Raw genomic sequence first — 18,095 nt, forward strand, 5'->3', positions numbered from 1 at the left:
ACTGTCTTACCGGAGTCCATTTTGCACCACACGATTCCGGCAATTCCTCCAACACGAGCAGGCATGGTTGCACTCAAAGATCAAAGGTGGCTCGGCAGTGCTGAATTCCGGCAGGAGCCGGCCATCCTGCAGAGAGGGCAAATGGACAAGGGATGCATTAGGTACACACCTGTGCACAGGAAGAATTGCAATGTTTAATGAGGAATGAGGACTTATGCCACAGCTCTGGTCTATCCTGGTCCAGGGCATCCGGCCTGCTCCTCAAGTAAGCATAGGAATTAATCTTATATTGAGTCAGACCACTAGTCCACCTAGCTCAGAAGTGTACACTGACTGGCAACAACTCTGCAGCATTTGACTAGAGTCACTCCGAGCTCTACCTTGAGATGCAGTGCATTGAACCTGTGGCCTTGAGCCAGTGTGGTGTAGTGGTTAAGAGCGATGGACTGGTAATCTGGTGAACCAGGTTCGCTTCCCCACTCCTCCACATGCAGCTGCTGGGTGACCTTGGGCTAGTCACACTTCCCTGAAGTCTCTCAGCCCCACTCACCTCACAGTGTGTTTATTGTGGGGGAGGAAGGGAAAAGAGATTGTTAGCCGCTTTGAGACTCCTTAAGGGGTGTGATATGGGATGTGGGTGGCGCTGTGGGTTAAACCACAGAGCCTAGGACTTGCCGATCAGAAGGTCAGCGGTTCGAATCCCTGCGACAGGGTGAGCTCCCATTGCTCGGTCCCTGCTCCTGCCAACCTAGCAGTTTGAAAGCACGTCAAAGTGCAAGTAGATAAATAGGTACTGCTCCAGCGGGAAGGTAAACGGCATTTCCGTGCACTGCCCTGGTTCGCCAGAAGCGGCTTAGTCATGCTGGCCACATGACCTAGTAGCTGTATGCCGGCTCCCTCGGCCAATAAAACAAGATGAGCGCCGCAATCCCAGAGTCGACAATGACTGGACCTAAGGGTCAGGGGTCCCTTTACCTTTACCTTTTAAGGGGCGTGATAAAGCGGGATATCAAATCCAAACTCCTCCTCTTCTTCTTCTTGCAGAGCAGATGTCCTACCACTGATCTACTTCCCTTCCCTCAAGTCATAGCGTACTTACAGACATAGGAGCACATAATGCTGTCTTATGCTGACCCAGGCCACTGGTCCATTTAGCTCAATACTGTCCACAGTGACTGGTACAAGCCTTCAGAGGTGGGTTATTTTTCTAGCCCAACCTGGAGCTACTGCTGGGGACTGAACCTGGGTCCTTCCTCAGGCAAAACAGAAGCACAGAGCTACAGCCCTGCCTCTGAAAAAGCTTCTGCTCCCCTTCCCCCAAAGAGCTACAGTTCTGCTGTTGCTCCCCAACATCTCACCTGTATGTCTCCCTCCTTCCCCCTCAATACTGCCCACAAGCATTTTCATGGATTCTTCTGCAGAAGCAATGAGTCCAAATCAAGCCTCAAACCCTCTGTGACTCCCCTAGGAAATCAAACTATGCATTTCAAGGGGAAAGGATTATGTCTTTCAGCTGACCCTGCACATTGTGCTAGGCAGGGTGGAACTTGGAGGGGTAAGAACAACTTACTTTGCAAGTGGGAGAGATAACCCATCTGAGGATTTTCTTAACAGGGAAGAGGAGCTCCCCCCTAGGCCTGAGCAGTAGTGATCCCCCCCAGTCCCACCACCCACACCCTCCACATCCACAAAGCTGAGAAAGCAGGCAAACGTCCTCACCTTGTCATACCAGCAGCGCATACTCAGCTGTCCACACAAACAGTTGCTGGAGGAGCAGTCGTCTATGCACACACAGTACTGCAAGCAAAACAGCAAGAAGCAGCAAGTCACACGTGTGTGTGTGTGCGCATATAATCCAAAGGTTTGCATGATGGTGGCCTGCAAAGAGCTGACCCACCATAGGGCTTGTGGGGCCCAGCTAGTTGATCTACGAAGAAGCATCATGTAGGCTTTGCATATCACTAGTGCGTAGTGGTGGATAAAAGGATATTAAAAAGGAGGAGGGATCTTGCTGTGAAAGCCAACGAAGGTTCTGGAGCTCAAGCTCTCTGTCAGATGGGGGAAATACCAAATATCTGGGGCCCCGTTAGGGTTTTAGGAAGGCAATGGACATTTGTCAGGATGGACATCTGTATTCTGCAATCTTATTCTAGATCAGGGCTGAGGAGCTGGATTCCAAGTGGTAGTGGATCCTGACCTCCTTCACCCGCTGCAGCCCAAGTCTGAAAGGCAGGTGGTGTAAAACTGCCTGCCAATCACCTGACATTGCAATGGCATAAGAGGACTCATCTTTGCCTGTTCACCAGACTATGTAGGCCTGCAAGGGCACAGCACTCCACAATTCCCAATGATCAGCTGATTGCCTGCATTTCCAAAGTGCAGTGCGCAGGGTTATGCAGCTGCCGCCAATCCTCTGACTGTCTACAAGCCCCGTTTTGCTCCAGTCCCATTCTTAAGCTGCTCCACAGCTTCAGCCATAATAGACATTGGGAGTAGGGTAGGTGGAACTGGCTATTCTATATTCACATTCCATGATGAGCTCCTAAGTTCCAAAAGGAGATGACAGAGGAAGAAAAACAGTGCATCAGTTCCCACACAAACTGCAAAGGAGTAAAGAGAGTAGACAAGAAAGAGGAGGGGGAGACTGAGCAGCCTGCTCAGGTGTGAACTGAGCAGAGAGCACCCTCCTTCACGACGAGGAGAAAGGGGAAAAATTTCAGGTGTGAAGTCCAAACAGTTTTTATTTCAGGAGGCCTTTTGCACCATGAATGCTGCTTTGGGGTTTTCAATCTATGTTTTAAACTCTGGACATTGTATTGTATATTGCGTTGTTGTTTTATTGCTATGGCCGATGGCTGATGCAATTAAAGATTCATTCATTCATTCTGGACATTGTATGCCTTCCTTTCTTTTCTTCATAAGCCACCCCAAGAAATTCATGCAAAGTGGGCTATCATATAAATAGCAGGATAGAGAAAAGAAAAAGGGAAGATCAAAAAGGTAGCTGCAAGCAGCCTGTCTAACCTGCAAATGAGTGATGTTCCTATCAATGTGCATGGGGGACGTCACACAATTCTGCGAAACGTATTTGTAGTTGCTAGGACAGGGCTCAACGTCGACAGAATTGACGCAAGGAATCGGGATCCGTTCATAACCCCGGGCAATGTCTCTGTCGCAGCAGGGAGAAGAAAATAATCACTTTTAAACTACAATAATAAAAGATACACAAAGCGAGAGCACTTCCCTGTGTATTGTCTCCAGTGCTAGTGCTGCTTAGAGTAGAACCACTGAAACTAATGGATGCAACTAACACAGATCCATTCATTCCAATGGGTCTACTCTAATAGAACTTAGCTGGGTACAACTCAGAGTCATCCTAAAGCAGGCATAGGCAAACTCAGCCCTCCAGATGTTTTGGGACTACAATTCCCATCTTCCCTGACCTGTCCTGCTAGCTAGGGATCATGGGAGCTTTGGCCAAAAACATCTGGAGGGCCGAGTTTGCCTATGCCTGTCCTAAAGCAATAAATGAACCAGTATGACATTGCTTTTAATTACTGAAGAAGGGCCCTGTTGGACCAGGACAATGGCCCATCTAGTCCAGCATATTCTTCTCATAGTGGCCTCCTGGACTCCTGTAGGAAACCTGCATGGAGGACCAGAGCACAAGGACACTCTCCCACTACTGTGGTTTCCAGCAACTGATATTCAGAAGCATCGCTTTCTCTGACTGGGGAGGCAGAGCATACTGACATTTCATCTTGGTGTTTCCAAACTCGAAAATCTGTAGCCAAGACTCTCTGAATGACCCTTTGCCGCCAGAGATCCCTGTTTTTTGAATTACACACTTGGTTGCCCAACATTAAGCTCGTCACCAGGGCACTCCAGAGTTGCATCGGCAGAGGGCAGAGGGCAGTGGCCTATGGGTGAGGCAGGCAAACCTCTCACACCTGCTCAGTATCTTCTCCACCGGGATGGGCTTGTCAGGCATCGAATCCTTGAGGGTCTTGTTCATTTGCAGAGCAACCCAGACTTGAGTGTTGTAGCTCGAACACTGCAGGGGAGTTTCGCCTTCTTTGTTTTTCAGGGCAACGTCCGAACCACGTGAAAGAAAGAGGCTGCAAGATGGGGGGGGGGAGCCAAAAAGATGTGAAACTAATGTAGCCCTAAGTCATCTAGCAGCTATCTTTATATATGACTTTTAGAAAACATCTCAAGGCAGCTCTGTATAGGGAAGTTTTAATGTTTGATATCTTACTGTGTTTTTTTTATTTTGTTGGAAGCCGCCCAGTGTGGCTGGGGCAACCCAGTCAGATGGATGGGGTACAAATAAAATTAACAGCAACATCATCATCACCACCACTATAGCTCAGTGGTTAGAGCATCTACTTTGCACACAGAAAGTCCCAGTTTCAATCTTTGGCCTCTCCTGGTAGGGCTGGGGTGGTCTCCCTGTCTGAAAGCCTGGAGAGCTGTCAGCTTAGTTAATGCCAAGCTAGATGAATCAATGGTCTGACTCAGTATAAGGCAGCTTAAAAATGGAATGACGCAGAAAGCGTTCCAGCGGTCAGACAGAGTAGGTCCCTCTACTCTGAATTGTGCAGTCAGAAGGAATCACCACTGAATTCAATGGAGCATATACCCAGATAACTCTTCACAGGATTGTGCAGAATTGCTGTATATTATACACAATGAAGCCTATCAATGTACCTAATGGATCAATACAGCTGCCTGCCTAACTCTCCTTGGGTGGCTAGAGGAGTAGTCATCAAGAGGCACTGGACTTCAAAACGTGCACCACCTTTCCCCAACCTGGTGCTCTCTAAATGCTGCTCGACTGCAGCTCCCATCAGAGCCAGTAGCCAGGAATGATGGGAGAGCGGTTGCAATCCAACATCTGGAAGACACCAGATTGGGGGAGGCTGCACTAAGCCCTTGAACCTGGGGGACCTTCTTCTGCATCCCAAGCATGTGTTCCACCACTGTGCTCCAGCCATTTCCCTTCACACAGCTGAAGTGGACCTGTCTAAGAGGAAGCCCTTTCCATGTTTTAGGTGGCCAAGTGCTCTATCACAGGGGAGGCTCTCTGAATGTTATTGGACGCCTGACTCCCATGAACCACAGTCAGCATGGCCTATGGGCAGAGGTTCTCAACCCTTTTGAGTCCATGGCTCCCTTGACCAACTACATTCTTTCTGTTGCTCCCCTATGGAGAAACACACTCACGCCTCAGGAGCCCAGTTATGTTGCCCCTTGCCTGCAGAGCTGGCAGCCTCCTGCCTCTTTCCCTTGTGGAGGGTTCCTTCAGCTTTGCCTCTTCTCTTCTCCCCTCCTTGGGAGTACTTGCAGCAGTGGTGGTGGTTTCTGCCACTACACCAGCAGCCCCTGGTCTCTAAGGCACCCCCTTAGGCACCCCAAAGAGAAGCACTTCCTCACACCACCTCACAGGGACCTGGGAAATGGATGCCCCTGATCAAAGGCAGCTGAATGTGAGGCCAGCAACTTACTCATCTCACTTGGGGAGCTTGTAGCCAGGGCCACTGCAATGAACAGCTGTGCGAGCTTCTGGGAGGCAGAGACACAAGTGGGCATCAGAAGAGGGAGGGAAGGAAGGAGGGATGGGGGCCGGTGCTGCCTGCAGCACACCTGACTATCATTCAAAGCACACCAGGGTGCTGAGGAGCACTGGTTGACAACCACTGCTCTATGGTTAGGATGGTGACAGCTGTACTCCAACAGCATTTTGGGGCAGAGGGAGCATAGGCTCCCCATCCCTAAAGGCCCAGATAGTCTGACCTGATACATGAGCAATAACGCTGGCATCTGGAGGTCTGCCTGCTTGATAAACACTTAGGGGGCAACCTAAGGCTGCTTTGCCCTCCAGTGGCAGAAATCCCAGCACCATTGGTTGCAACTGTTTGCAGAATGGCAGTCAAATGTACTGCTCCAATGCCAGAGTTTTTTAACAAAAGGAAATAGCAAAGCACTGCTCTCTTCCTGATTTTTGGCATTTTTAAGAACGTAAGAAGAGCCCTGCCAGATCAGTCAAGAGATCCTTCTGGTCCTGCCTCTTGGTCTCACAGTGGCCAAACAGATGCCTCAATGGGAAGCCTGCAAGAAGGACCTGGGTGCAACAGAACTCTCCCCGCTTGCGATTCCCAGCAACTGGTATTCATGGGCATTCTGCGTCTGACAGTGAAAGCAGTATTACATAAATACCCTGGTTTCATGGTCAGATTCAAGTAGCTTGCCTGAGGCCATGCACTTGGCCTTTGAATGCACAATTCTCAGACTGAGATCTAATGTTTGAACGTCTGCCCTATGTGCAATCATTTAATAAAAAAGATTGACAACAAGCCCACAAGCAGGACCTGAGCGCAACAGTGGTTTCTCAACTTGCAATTCTCGGGTACACTGCCTCTGATGGTGGAGGGGAGAACGTAGCCATTGTGGCTGGCAGCCACTGACATGCTCCTCCTCTATGGATTTGTCTAACCCTCTTTCAAAGCCATCCAAACTGGTGGTAATCACTACCTATTGTGGAAGCGAATTCCAGTTATGTGCTGTGTCATCCCCCAACCCTTTTTAAAGCAACAATAAGCAAGAAATTTAAAGGAGTTTTGGTTTGGCCGTGAAAGAAATAGAGAAGTACAGTAGGCATGGCACGATAAAAGCTGTCTCTTCAATGCTCAGCTTTTCTGGGGTTGTGAGACTAAGAAAAACTTTTTAGTGTACAAAATTGTGCATTTGGGGAAAGCTTTTATACACCTCTATCATGTTCAGCTGCTCCTGCCAACCTAGCAGTTTGAAAGCACATCAAAGTGCAAGTAGATAAATAGGTACCACTCCGGCGGGAAGGTAAACGGCGTTTCCATGCGCTGCTCTGGTTCGCCAGAAGCGGCTTAGTCATGCTGGCCACGTGACCCAGAAGCTGTACGCCGGCTCCTTCGGCCAATAAAGCGAGATGAGCGCCACAACCCCAGAGTCGGCCACGACTGGACCTAATGGTCAGGGGTCCCTTTACCTTTATCATGTTCAGCAGAGGCTGAGTGGAAGAAATGGGAAGGTACCACAAGGCATCACCTTTCCACTTGCCCATCCATCCCGGGAGCCTCCCCCCCCCGCCCATGAGGAGGGCAATGAAGGGAGAGGGGGGGGACTCCTGTGGGGCGGGGCGTACTTACACCACACACTCGTAGCGGTTCTCTCGGGCCGCGATGTGCAGTGGGGAATCTCCGTGGATATTCACTGCGTGCAGGTCACACTTAGCAGCCAGCAAAATCTCCGCAATGTCGACGCACCCCGAAAAAGCAGCCCAGTGTAAACAAATGTTCTCCTCCTGGAAATTTGGCAGGGGGGAGAACAGAAAGTTTAGTGTGCTCATCCTTGGCACCAGGGAAGGGGGGGGACTACCTTGTCCTGAAGCTCTTGTTCCCTGCAGTACGTGGGCTGCCTTTTCTAGGCTGCTCAAGCTGTGCTTTCAGGCATGTGAGGCAGGGAGCTCCCAGCAACAGCCGCCTCCGAGTTCACTGAGGATGGTGGGGGAGGGGGAAGCTTGAAGCGAGGGCTGCCCTCCTTGCCTTATAAGGACAGATGAGTCATTTGTCTGCAGGTCGCAGCATGATCTGGGTGAATCCATGGGGAGACGCTGCCACAGACACGAAGGTATTAGCAGAGGAACTGTGTGACCCAGACATGTAGGACACCCGTGGAAGTCTCGAAAAGACAAGTCCCCCAAGGGGGGCCAGCAGCTGGCAAATTTGTAGAGGGATGGAGGGAGGCAGCAGTGCCTCCACCATCCTCAGACAGAGGCTGCCTCTGGGCAACCCTTGATTGCTCCTGGCTGTAGAGTTTCCCTCCAGATCTGGAAAGATTTGAATACTGATTGGCCTGCTGCAGAAAAGGGTTTTTTTATCAATTGAGCCTGTGGATTTTTCTACTGTTGCTCAGCTCTGCAGAGCAGCCTGGAGCCCCTCCTGGGTTATTATTAAGGGCTCTACTAGGACAAATCTTTCACGGGGTGGGAGTGGAGGAACAGAAACAAGACCAAATCTCGTCTTCCCTATTCACAGCACAGGCCAAAGCTGTTAGCAGCTGCCCTGGAGCGAGAGGGTGTTTTCCTTGAGGGCTCTGCTCCCCCATCTCAGTGAGACTCAGCAAATGAGCCTCATCCTGCAGAGGTGTGCAATGGCAACAGAAGCGGCTGTGTCTGCTCTGTGCTTCCTCTGCCAGCCTGGTGCTCAAGGCGTAACCTTGTTGGTACTGAAATACAGGCTTTCCAGACAAATGTTCTTGTGGACATGGGAGAAGTAGGACCTTGGCACTAACCAGGACCCCTGATACACCTGTGTCACCGCCACCTTACTACCTGTCTGTTTGGCATTGGTCTAAAGAAAGACCTATGCACAGACAAATGCATGTGTATAGGCTATGGGTGAGGAACTTAAAATCCAGGGCCTTGTTGGACTCTGATCATGCCTCTTGCTTGTCTGCATGGAAGACAGAGAAGGAGTTTATGAGATGTGTGGAATCTAGCCTCTTGTGCAAAGGGAAAATGTGCATTTGTTCCTCCACCTACTTTTGCATCTGGCCCCACTCACCACTAGTGTATATACTTCCAGGAATGCTGCCTAGAAGGAATGTGGACCTCTGGCCGAGATAAAAAAATCCCCACCCTTGAATCAGAGGCAAATGCCAACCCACCCACTGTTCCACCTGAAAGATTTGTGCAAACCTATAGCCCTTGCTGGGGAGTAAGCCTCACCAAGCATGGCAAAAGTTACACCTGAGTAAACAGGCTCTGAGTTGCTCTTGTTATAATGCCCCACACTGCTCTTGAGCTGAAAAATGTTCCCCTCTTCCTTGAACCACAATTGCTGGGCCAATCCTGGTTCTCAATACAAGGAAGAGTGTTAATTGGGAAGGTTTCCCAGCGTATAACTCCCAGCAGCCAGATTGACCAGCAGCCAGTGATGACGAGAACTATAGTCCAGCAACACGCAGAGCAGTATTCATGAATTCTGGGGCCCCAGGGGTTGCACTGCAACTTCCATAATCCCTCATCATTAGCTAAACTGGGTGGAGATTGAGGGAATGATAAACGCAACATCTGGGGACCCAACCCAAAGTTGAAGAGCACTGACCTAGAGGATCACAGGTTTCCCACCCTGGGCCTAAGGAGCAGCATTCTATACTGCATGCAAGGAATGGAGAATGTCCCTATTTAGAAAATGCATTTCCTCCTGAGGGCGGGGCAGGGGGCTCTTAAAGAGTATGGATGGGGAACCTGGAGCCCTCCAAATGTTGCTAGACTCCAACCCCCACCATCCCCAGCAACGATGGAAACTGCAGTCTGATCAGGCCTGACAATTTAAACTGCTACCAAATACTAAGCAGAGCAGAGCCCAAGACTTACATTGTCCCGGATGTTGATGTCTGACCCTTTGGCCAGCAGCAGCTTCACCAGCTCAACGTGTTTGTACTCAGTGGCCCATATCATTGGTGTCCAGCCTCCATCATCCTGGGAATGTAGGAAGAACCCAGCTTGATCAGACCCCAAGCTCCATCTGGTGGCAGCCCAGGTGTGGGGAACCTCAGGCCTGCAAACTTCAGGCTGTTGCACTAATCACTCCAAACAAGTGTGCTCCCGTACTGCATTAAGACCGTCCAGGAGTGGAGAATGTTGGCTATGCAGAACATCTCCAGGTTCTATTACTACTAATGGGCTGCAGTCCGCAGATATGTTGCACTTCCACCAGCAGCAGAATGTGGTGTTACCATACCTATCTTGCGTAGCTCCAGACCCCAGAGCAGGGAAGGGGAACCTCAGGTCCTGCCCCTTGGGACTCTCCCCCAGGCTACACCCTTCACCAGCCCTGCCTTGCAACCTCGAGTGTTTTAGCCTGGCTGGAACACGTTCTTGAATTCTAATAGCGCCTCTTGCTCACCTGGTTGGAGGACAGAGAGGTTGTTTGTGTAGAAACTAGTCTACTGTGCTAAGGTAAAACCAACATTAGTAGCTCCACTCACTTTTGCCTCTGGCTCTGCCCACCAGTGGCACATGGCCCTTGGAAGGTTGCCCAGAAGGGAGTGTGGCCCTAAAGTTGAAAGGGTCCCCCATCCCAGTATATGGGAGTCTAGGGAGGGGGCATTTTTCTGAGTGTGCAAGTGTCTGCCACACACGGCTCATTGTCCTGATGCTTTGTAAGGACTGCATGGGCAGCAACTTACCTGGCAGTTGACATCCACCTGCTCGTTGCACAGGAGGTACTGCACCACGTCGTAATGGCCCTTCTTGGCTGCCAGGTGCAAACAGGTGGAACCTTCCGCATCCTGAACAAGGACACACAAAAGCAGGAATATGTATCACTTCAAGTCACTGGTATGTTTTCAGTGTGGATTTCTGGAAGAAAGCAGGCTGGAGACCCAATACGTTTGCAGTAGAAACCGCAGAGTTCTGTACTAAGTCAAGCCACTGGTCCATCTATTTCTGTATTGTCTACACTGATTAGCAGAAGCTCTCTAGGATTTCAGGCAAGGAGCAGCCCCAGACCTACGTGGAGATGCCAGGGATTGTATCTGGGACCTTCTGGAGGCAAAGCAGATGCTCTACCACTGAGCTAGAGACCTATCCCAAAGAGAACATAGGAAGCTGCCCAATACAGTCCCAGGCCCCTGGTGCATCAAGCTCAGTATTGTCAACACTGACTGGCAGCAGCCCTCCAGGATTTCAGACTCCGATTTCTCTACTGATGATTGAAACCCTCTTGCAATCAGGGGCAAAACTTTTTTTTGCAAATTTATGCAGGGAGGGGTCTTAAAAATATGTTTTGGGGTGTGAGGAATTTTAATCTTTTATTTTGGTGACTGGACAACATTTAGCTTGGTAAGTCTACGTTTGATGGAGGAACACAAACTGTTTTCAGAAAACCGAAGAATTTTAATGTTATCTTCTGAGAATATCAGATAACGCTTAATAATAGTAATAATAACAACTGCAAGTACTTGGCAATCATTTTAAATGATTCCTATGCAACTTTGCACATGTTTTACTTAGAAAGCAAAACTAAACTATATTAATTTAACTAAAATACATTTTGAACTCCCAGGTCATGTTACAACTTTTCTGCATCCCTCATTTGGGGAATCTGAAAGCTTAAAAATTTGACGCGCCCTATTCCTGAATGCAAAGCGGATGCTCCACCACTGGTCACACTTCATTTTTTGTCAGAGCAAATATAAATACTTGTTGGGCTGGAAACAGCAAGGAGGTGGGGCTGTTGACTGTAATGCCTTGATAATCCCTTTGCTAAAGAAGTATTGCGGGACATCCTGCAGGAAAGGAGAAGAAACACAGGCAAGAGAATGAGCAGGTAGAAAGCTAGGATGGCAAGAAGTGCTACTGTGCACCAGTCTTTTAGTTTCTTTTCCTTTTTTCTACTACAAAAGTAGTACAGTATATCAAGGAGAAAGGTTCCAGGCCAGTCTCCCCTTGCTGCACTGGTTTCCAAGGAGAAAGGTTCCAGGCCAGTCTCCCCTTGCTGCACTGGTTTCCAAGGAGAAAGGTTCCAGGCCAGTCTCCCCTTGCTGCACTGGTTTCCAAGGAGAAAGGTTCCAGGCCAGTCTCCCCTTGCTGCACTGGTTTCCAAGGAGAAAGGTTCCAGGCCAGTCTCCCCTTGCTGCACTGGTTTCCAAGGAGAAAGGTTCCAGGCCAGTCTCTCCTTGCTGCACTGGTTTAAGGATAGGGTGGTGAAGGTTATTTAAGCAGAGGGCTGGATGGTCATCTGTTGGGAATGCTGTAGATGCATCTCGTGTTGAGAAGAGGGTTGGAGTAGAGGACCTCTAAGGTCACTTTCTAAATCTACGAGCCTAAGATGGCACATCTAAAAATGTCCCCCACTTCTTAGCCTGAAGTGACACGAGACTATTCTACCACCTCAGTAGCACATCCCCTCATGCCCACCTCATTCTGGCAGCCATGCACACAGCGCTGATCCACTGATCGCCAGGGAACTTAAGCCCTATCCCTCAGAGGCTCACCTCCACCTGCAGGGCATGGCACACTGCCCCTGTCTGAAATCTATTATCTCTGGCTCTCCTACTAACTCCTGCTCATTAGCAATTGAAGTCAAATGGGCTGCTTTTTTGCAGGGTGGGTGTGTGTGTGTGAGAGAGAGAGAGAGAGAGAGAAAAAGAGAGAGAGAGAGAGAGAGAGAGAGAGAGAGAGAGAGAGAGAGAGAGAGAAGAGAGATCAGGTCACCATTCAAGGATGATTAATAGGCTACAGGAATTGTACATGAATAAACCAGTCTAGATTCAGGTTTTGTTATATAGCAGGGGTGGGAAGATTTGCCAGCCAGATGGCCATGCTCCTCTCTAGGCAACTTTCTAGCGGCCACATGCAAGAGGTGGACAGGGCCAGAAGTAAAAGTGGTGAAGGTAACAGATGTTGGGGAAAGTTCCCCACACTTTCCTTGTTATCCTCCATATGGGTGAGCAAGATAGCCTGGTGTCTGTGAGAGCCTTCCCCTGCAGAGCACACTGATTGGCTGGGTATATAAGGGGCGAGAGCAGCACCTTGAATTTAGCCTGGTGGCTAATTGGCAGCCGGTGCTCCCAAACCACAGCTTCCACCAGTCACAACTAGCACGGCCGATGGTCAGGGTTAGTGGGCTCGTAGTTTAATAATGGCTAGATGTTTCCCACTCAGAGGAAGAGGGAAGTCCTGCTAGCATGTCTGCTGCCCTGTGACATTTGTGGAGCAGAATTGCATGTGGGACATTTTCTTTCATGGCCCCAATGGTGCAGAATGCCCTCCCATCCGAGGTGTGTCTGGCCTCATTGCTGTATCCATTTTCATGTCCTGCCAAGGCAGACCTTTCTGCTCAGGCTGAGGCGGTGGAGGGTGAGATCAGGCTATCCTTCAGTAGCTAATTGACAGCCAGTGCAATTCTTGCAATAGCAGAGTAACATGGTGGAATGTGCAGGTCTCTGTCCTTAGCATTTACCATGGCTCCAGGTGTATCCCACACACTAAATCTCAAAATTTTGAGGCTGGAGGGAATGGCTAGGTGACCGCCTGCGAGCACAAACTGCCCTGTTGTCATCCATGCTACAGCTTGCCACAAAAGGAAGAAACAGCAAAGGGGAAAATGAGAGGTGTGTTTGATATGTTGTCCATGCTCTGGGACCTCTAGGTTAGATTACTGCAATGCGTTATACATGGGGCTGCCTCTGATGATGGTTTGGAAACTTCAGCTGGTGCAGAATTCAGCGGCCGGGATACTCACCAGGGCAAGATGGTTTCAGCATATAAGGCCAATTCTGGCCCAACTGCGCTGGCTGCCATTTGGTTTATGGAACCAATTCAAAGTGCTGGTTTTGACCTATAAAGCCTGAAATGGTTCAGGACTGCAAAACCACAAGGCAAACCCCTCCCCAAATGAACTGATGCTCCTTCTTAGTATGCTCCCTCTATGCAAGGACTGAAGGATAACAACACAAGAATGGACCTTCTCTGTGGTGGTTCCCCATCTGTGGAACGTTCTCCCCTGGGACGCTTGCCTGGCCCCTTCTTTACATATCTTTAGGCACCAGGCGAAAACATTCTTCCTCTCTCTCCCTGGCCTTTGGCTAATTAAACAACCTATGGCCTTTCAAATCTTGTGGGGGGACAGCATATTGTTTTCTTTGCTATTATGTTATTTATTTTTTGTGTTTTTATACTGCAAACCACCCTGTGATCCTTAGATGAAGGGCGGTATAGAAATTGAATCAATCAATCAGCCAATAGAGCCCCTGGAACTGCTTTAAAATTCTCTGTCCTAGGACATTATTTTTTAAAAAAGATTGCAAGCAACCTGCAATCTTGCGACAAGTAGCTCATTGCAAATGAGGGCAGAACACCACACCATGTCCTGGTTTGCACGTCACACTAAGCCAATTAGTGTCTCAGCACACACACACGAGTGTGTGGACTCTCAGAAAGGAGATTGCATCTGCTTTCCTCCTCCCAGTCACTCTGCTGACAAAAGATAAGGTTCAGTTTAGCACGTCATCGGAGCCAAGGACTGTGCTTTAGCTCTTCCAGACAGACCACAAGCTGCAAAGCATATGACAAACCTTGGTTATGGGTCGTGGTTAGTCTGGGGAAATCTAAACCATGAACCCAGGTTTTGATGATGACATAGCAAAGTCACTGCTTAGCTCAGCCAGAGCAGCAAAGTGTCCGCTCTCTCCTCTCAGAGCCTGCGTTGCCTGTGCATTTGCACTGAGTCATAATCTGACATGCCAATGAGACCATTGCCACCTTAGATATAAAAAAATCCACACGCCATCAGTACCCTGGGATCCACTAATGCTCCAGCCTTGATGAGGTATTTCACAGTCTCCAGGTGGTTATTCTCTGCTGCTTCCATAAGCGGGGTCCTCTGGTCCTGAGAGCAGGTGTCTATATTAGCGCCCGCCTGTGCCAAGACAGATACACATGGTAACAGTTACTGCAGAGAGTCACACAGCTGGGCTCATGGCCGATTAACAACTTATCCTGTGTCACTAAGAAATATGCAGCTTCCTGTTCCCCTGAGCTTATGGCTTGGGCCAATGCGACCCGAAAGCAGAGAAGTTCATCAACACAAAATGGAGTAAGTCACATTGTCATTCATCTAGTGCACTGGGGAGGCTAACCTGTGGCCTTCCATATTTGCTGTTTGTGGAATTCTCTGCCTGGGGAGACTCACCTGGAGCCTTCGTTATCTATTACCAGGCACCAGGCAAAAACTTTCCTCTTTACCTTTGGCTGATTAAGCAATCTTTGATTTTTTATACGTGTCAGGGAGTGGGTGTGTTTGTTGTTGTTATGTTATGCTTTTTGTGTTTTTATACTGCACTACAATATTTGGGTGAAGGGTGTTGTATAAAATAAACAAACAAAAACACACACACACACAGCCTTATGGCCGGATAAGAATTCGAACCTGGGCGTCTCAGGTCCTAGTCTGGCACTCTAACCTACACCACACAGGCTGAAAGGTTAATTAATTCTCTCTTTTAAAAGGGCAGCCAAACACCCTGTGAAAACCTCAGAGGGGTCCTTAACATCCTATCAATTCACACTTAACTAAAGTCCCAGATCAGCATGACTCATCCCTAGCAGGATTTCGCAATACGTTCCTTCTAAACTAGAACAGGCTCAGCATCTGTTTAAGTGGAAGAATAGAAAACCTGAAACCACTGGTTGATTGGACAGGGATGGGGCTTCTGCAGTGGGAGTTGGCAGAGAGATGCACTGGCAGGAGAAGTGACAAGGAAACACACCCACCCTCTTGACACCCCATCCCCCCCCAAAAGAACTGGGATAAACCTGGATCAGCATGTGGCAAACGTCCATGTGTCCTGACTCCGCTGCTGCATGGAGAGGAGTTCTCTTGTTCTGGTGTTCCATCTTGAAGTTCGGATCGATCCCATCCACTACAAAACAAACACAGGCCCACAGTGTAAAGTCAAGGGGAATAGAGTCATAGGAAGGCTGTTTCTGATGGGGCACCTGGAGCAAGATTGTATCTGATTCCTTGATAATCTTGGCTATCTGGAGGGGATTATCAGGAAGCCTCCATAGGCAAACAGAATTGCCCCATTACACAGCTGGGATACCAAATAGTCTCACAACCTACAGGAGACGGTCCTGATGACAGCAAAGACTTTTTCTCGCTCAGGATTCTGCCACGGTTGTGAGGCAGCCTACCACTAAAGGAAAAGATCACACTTGGGATCATCACACCTTAGCTTAATAAGCAGAGGTATGAATTACTCTTTTGGCCACAAACGCAAGTAAATCGACCAATCTACCTGGAAACCTTCTACTGGCTATATTTTATTTACTTGTTGTTACATTTCTAGCCCACCTGTCATTCAAGGAGCTCAAAGTGGCACAAAAACTTCTCCCCCTCCCTGGTTTATCTTCACAAGGACCCTGGGAAGTAGGTTAGGCAACTGGTCCAAGAAGTTTCATGGCTGAGTGGGGAGGTGAACCCTCATCTCCCTGGTACTAAGTCCAACACTCTAACCACTACACCACTATGCTTTCTATGGTTACCCATGCTGCCCAAATTTGATTAGCTATGGTTTGCAAGAAGACTAACCTGTACCCTTGAGTAGCACCTTAAAGACCAACTAAGTTAGTTCTTGGTATGAGCTTTCGTGTGCATGTACCCTTGAAGCTGGCTAAACATCCTGGTTCTTCCAACACTGTTAACTGTAGGTTTCCCAGTTCAGGTGAAATGCAAACAAGCTACGGCTATGAAAGGTAGCCTTTTTGCTGCTGGTGCAACTACAGAGCTTGGGGTTCCCCAGAGCACAACCAGAACACTGGCCTGGCCTACCTGAACCCCACTTTTATTCTACACCCTGGTTGAGCCTTGCTCCACCACAAGGCAGAACAATATATCTGCTTATTTAGCCCTGATATAATTGCCCTGACATAACTGAATACTTTGGGAGGGGGTTCAACTGAGGTTTCGTTCTATGAGCCTTCTGGTGAAGTCTTAGCACAAATACTCTCTTCGAAAGTGCAGTCCCTCTTCCAAGGCTGTAGCATCAATCAAGGCTGCCTTCTCAGCAGGAGCAAAACTCGCCTCTGCCATGTGATGGGAGTAAGAAAAACATGGGGGGAATCACTTACCCAGCATGAGAAGAACCTTTTGCAGCTCCCCTTGCCTGGCAGAGAAGTACAGCTGCTTTGAGTGAAACCGTAATTTCTTGGGTCTGTCAAAAGGAAACAGTCATTACTAGTATGACTGAAGAGTTTTTAACATCTCCTCCCGCCCCCCACCCCAGCTTTTTAAAAAATCCGCACAACAACTCTATGAGCTAGGGATGCTGAGGAGACAGTGAGTGGCCCCAAGTAACCCAGTGAGCTCAGTGGTGGCCAAGTGGAGATCTGAACTCAGCTCCCCCATGTTATTGTCCACACCACACTGTCATGAATCCAATGTATAGGACTGGTGTATTGCCCTACTGACAGGTGACCATAGTCACCCAGTTGGCTGAGCTCTACTTGCATGGTCAACTTTTTTTTCTGCTTCTTTTTAACTCTTTGTTCATTATGCTCGTTATCCTGTTTCTAAATAGACTGATCAGTTCCACACCCATGTAACATCAACAAGTCAACCAAGGCTATTTCTGTTTGCTTATTTCTTGTTAAAAGAGCAAATAACTCTCTGCTAGTTGTTGTTTTTTTATTTTTAGCTAAGCTCAGTTACTGGGTTTCTTAATTGCCTGATAAATTAACAGAATTTGGTGACAAGAATTTAGGCAAGTGTGGTCCTACATACAAAAGGCTGGTTATTTTGGTGTCAAAGAAAGATAGGATGTTTTTTATGTATGCTACAACAGCAGCGAGAGTTTTACTAGCAAAGTATTGGAAGACACAAGAACTACCCACACTGGAAGAGTGGCAGACGAAAGTGATCGACTATATGGGACTAGCAGAGATGACGAGCAGAATCCGCGACCAAGGGAAAGAGACGGCGGAAGAAGATTGGAAGAAATTTAAACTTTATCTTAAAAATATTTGCAAAATTACTGAGTGTTAAAATGTCATGGGTAAAGCATAACAGATTTGCAGCGTTAAATGAGGATAAGAGGAAAGAAAGAGGTTAAAGAAAGGAAGTAATTATAATTTGGAACAGGGGTTGCTGGAAAAAAAGTTTAAAATAGAGATGCAGAAAAGGGGGGCATGGGGAAGTCGCTGAAATTGGGTACATGAAAAAATCTATGAAATTATACATGTTTATATGTTTGTTTGTGTTTGTCTTTTGTATTGTTTTATATTATATGTGGAAAAACCAATAAATTTTTTTTACAAAAGGCTGGTTATTATTATTTATTAACAACGCTGATTTATTAATCACCTTCTAAACTATTGTCTCAAGGAGGTTTACACACACACACACACACACACACACAATTAAAAACAGTTAAAAGCACACACAAAAATGCATTTAAAGACAAGACTAAAACACTAACAAGCAGGTGCTTCTGGCAAAGACCCGATTTATTCAACTAGAAAAGCCTACTGGAACACAAATGTCTTCAGT

General features: G+C 48.1%; 1 protein-coding gene across 16 annotated transcripts in view; it reads right to left on the minus strand.

The window, feature by feature from the left end:
- EHMT1 (euchromatic histone lysine methyltransferase 1) overlaps positions 1-18,095 on the minus strand; it is a 150,123-nt gene that overhangs the window by 15,127 nt on the left and 116,901 nt on the right. For 15 of the 16 annotated variants that reach the window (XM_053374558.1, XM_053374557.1, XM_053374552.1 and 12 more), the window contains 10 exons: positions 16,679-16,761; positions 15,362-15,468; positions 14,343-14,465; positions 10,231-10,332; positions 9,416-9,520; positions 7,185-7,339; positions 3,951-4,118; positions 3,025-3,169; positions 1,720-1,797; positions 11-126 (listed from right to left, as the gene is read on the minus strand). In XM_053374558.1, coding sequence (XP_053230533.1) covers positions 11-126; positions 1,720-1,797; positions 3,025-3,169; positions 3,951-4,118; positions 7,185-7,339; positions 9,416-9,520; positions 10,231-10,332; positions 14,343-14,465; positions 15,362-15,468; positions 16,679-16,761 — 1,182 coding nt within the window. The remainder of the gene's footprint in view (positions 1-10; positions 127-1,719; positions 1,798-3,024; positions 3,170-3,950; positions 4,119-7,184; positions 7,340-9,415; positions 9,521-10,230; positions 10,333-14,342; positions 14,466-15,361; positions 15,469-16,678; positions 16,762-18,095) is intronic. The other variant, XM_053374553.1, reaches the window with a different exon arrangement.

This window comes from Podarcis raffonei, chromosome Z (assembly GCF_027172205.1).
Source record: "Podarcis raffonei isolate rPodRaf1 chromosome Z, rPodRaf1.pri, whole genome shotgun sequence".
Lineage (NCBI taxonomy): Eukaryota > Metazoa > Chordata > Lepidosauria > Squamata > Lacertidae > Podarcis > Podarcis raffonei.